Source organism: Palaemon carinicauda, chromosome 20, assembly GCF_036898095.1.
Source record: "Palaemon carinicauda isolate YSFRI2023 chromosome 20, ASM3689809v2, whole genome shotgun sequence".
Taxonomy (NCBI): Eukaryota; Metazoa; Arthropoda; class Malacostraca; order Decapoda; family Palaemonidae; genus Palaemon; species Palaemon carinicauda.
This window is the reverse complement of record NC_090744.1, coordinates 62,834,201-62,837,294: the sequence shown is the minus strand read 5'-3', so window position 1 is coordinate 62,837,294 and position 3,094 is coordinate 62,834,201. Positions and strand designations below refer to the sequence as shown.

At 50.2% G+C, this 3,094-nt stretch overlaps 1 protein-coding gene across 1 annotated transcript; it reads left to right on the top strand.

Annotated features, from left to right (window-relative positions):
• The first annotated feature begins 1,570 nt into the window (after positions 1-1,570).
• LOC137659838 (uncharacterized) lies at positions 1,571-2,366 on the top strand. The gene is made up of 2 exons (XM_068394626.1): positions 1,571-1,843; positions 1,968-2,366. Exons 1-2 carry the CDS (start codon positions 1,571-1,573, stop codon positions 2,364-2,366), a joined length of 672 nt encoding a protein of 223 aa, XP_068250727.1.
• Positions 2,367-3,094: the final 728 nt, after the last annotated feature.

The following is a 3,094-nucleotide window of genomic DNA, read 5'->3' as shown; positions in this document are numbered from 1 at the left end:
TCAACGCCCGACCACTACCCTCTGCCCAACATGCAAGACCTGACTAATGCGTTGCATGGCGCGAAATACTTCACCAATATGGACCTTCTCAAGTCTTACTTCCAGGTTCCCGTATTTCCGGAGGACATTCCGAAAACTGCCATTGTGACACCGTTCGGATCCTACACCTTCGCATACTCAACCTTCGGTCTATGCAATGCGGGGGCGACCTTCCAACGCATAATGGATAGCATCCTGGACGACCTACCATTCTGCGTCTGCTACGTCGACGATATCCTGATATTCTCAAGGACCAAGGAGGAACACCGTAGGTACGTCCGCGCCGTCCTCAAACGCCTGCAGGAGAATGGCCTAGTTGTACTTTTCGACAAATGCACATACGGCGCTGAAGGAGTGGACTTTCTCGGTCATCTTGTGTCCTCGAGTGGGGTAAAACTCATGACAACCAAGGTGGACACCATCACAAAGTTCCCGACACCTATGACCACCTGCCAACTTCAGGAGTTCCTGGGGGTGGTTATTTACTACAGGCGCTTCATCCCCAACATCGCACAGACCCTGACACCCCTCGACGACGTCCTGAAGGGAAAGGCGAAGAAGCTTGAGTGGGGTTCCCCACAACAACATACATTCACCTGGACAAAGGACGCCCTCGCCAACACCACCACCCTGGCTCATTTCGACGACAACGCCCACCTGCAACTGATGACCAACGCCAGCAACGTCGCCTGTGGAGCTCTGCTGGAAGAGCTCGTCGATGGTTCTCCTCGACCATTGGCATTCTTCAGCAGAAAACTGAAACCCGCCGAAACAAGATACAGCACCTTCGATAGGGAACTCCTCGCCATGTACCTCCCCGTCCGCCACTTCAGGCACATCCTGGAGGGCACACCCTTCACCATCGTGACGGACCATCAACCCCTTGTACACGCCTTCACAAAATTGACAGACGCATGGTCCTCCCAACAACAACGTCATCTCGCAGCAATCGCCGAATTCGGGTTCACCATAAGCTACGTACCCGGAAAGAAAAACCCAGTCGCAGACGCCCTTTCAAGGATTGAAATCGACGCAATCCTTCTAGGAATTGACTACGCCAACCTCGCATTCGATCAGCGCACCGACCTAGAGGCACGGGATCACCTGACGGGGACATCTGCGCTCAAGATAACTGCAATTCCCCTCTGGCCAGCAGGAGTAACTATCCTCTGCCAAACTAGCACCGGCCGCCCACGCCCCATGATTCCGGCTTCCTGCCAAAGAAAAATATTCAACATCATACATGGATTTTCACACCCCTCAGGACGCACCACTACTCGCCTCCTGTCTGAAAAGAGTCATCTGGCCAGGGATCAAAAAGGACGCCCGGGACTGGGCGAAGACATGCATCAATTGCCAGACAAGCAAGATAAGCCGTCACACCGAATCGGGGATAGGTGATTTCTGCCAACCGAAAAGACGTTTTGGTCACATCCACATCGACGTCGTGGGGCCTTTGCCGCCTTCGGGATCTGCTCGCTACCTGCTGACAATCATCAATCGCTCCACGAGGTGGTTGGAAGCATCACCGATGACCGAAGCTACAACCCAAGCATGCGCCGAAGCCTTTTTGTCAAACTGGGTGAGCAGATTTGGCGTTCCTGACGACATCACGACACACAGAGGCCTCGCTTTCCTGTCAGACATATGGCTCGCTCTGGCAAACCTGATGGGGACGACACTCCACAGCACCACGGCATACAACCCCGCAGCAAACGGCATGGTTGAACGAACTCATCGTGCCCTCAAGGCTTCCCTGATGCCGAGCTGCACCGACGGGGACTGGAAATCACAACTTCCTTGGGTACTTCTCGGCTTTCCCACCGCCCTTTCGTGCAGATGGCAAGCCATCGCCCGCTGAAAAGGTTAACGGACAGGCGCTCGCAGTTCCCGGAGAATTCTTTCCTATATCAATTGACGACACGCAGCTGGATCATCTCAGGGACATCGCCAGAAAGATCAGGCCTTGTCTTAAAACTTACCAGGACAAAACTAAGCATTTCAAGCCGAGGAACCTGGACGACAACGGGTATGTTTTCATCACTGATGACGCTCATCAACAGCCGCTAACCAAACCCTATCGGGGCCCCTACCAAGTAATCAAGAAAACGACGAAAGCCTTCCTTCTCGACGTGAATGGCCGAGAGAACTGGGTCTCAATCGACCGCGTGAAACCGGCGTTTCTCGAAGGAAGCGACACTGCCTCAGCGGGACCTTGCAAATCCAGAGTGCCACCTCAAAACAAGGCGCCCGATGAGAAGAAAAGCAACAAACGACGACGAGAGGTAGCGATCCATACGCCGACCGCCGACACGCCCCTCCTTTAAAAGACAAGAGGAAACCACCGACGCCCGAAACGATACGAAGACTAGTCTCATCAGCCTTCTACGCCGCCTGATGTCTTGGAGTGGAGAGTACTTGTAAGGACATCGCTCCCTCCGTCGTCCAGCATTCTCTTCGACTTCTCCATTTCATTTATATTCTCTTTTCGCCACTCTGTGGTTTACTGTATATTCCGCTCCCTCAGAGCTATTATTTTATGTATTTATCATTTCGCTACCTATTTCCATTGACTTGTATTTTAAGCATTTGTACGTGTGAAAAAACACACATATTGTGGCGGTTAGTTCAAGCCAGATTGGCGCCTGCGAGCATGCTACTTTTCTGTCCGCACCTTGTAATATATTCTCGCACATGTTTGAATAAACCGTCAGTTGTAGTTGGTGATAGCTCTTCTCACTACCCTTAAAACAATATTTTTACAAACATAATGACTATCTAGTTAATCTTTTATTATTATATTAATTCTATTAACAAAATTTGCACAATTGTAATCCGAGTAAACTATAATTTCTCTATTCTGAAGTATGTTCACATAAACTTTTTTTTTATTGCTGTGATTAGTGCTAGGAGTTCTCTTTCAAATGCCGAGAAACCTCGACAATTGCTGACATAAAACAAACAGGAAAAAGAATTCGTTTCTTGCCTTCTTGTAATAGGACTGCTCTAATCCCAATGTCCGACACATCCACTTGGATCAAGAATTTCTTGTTGA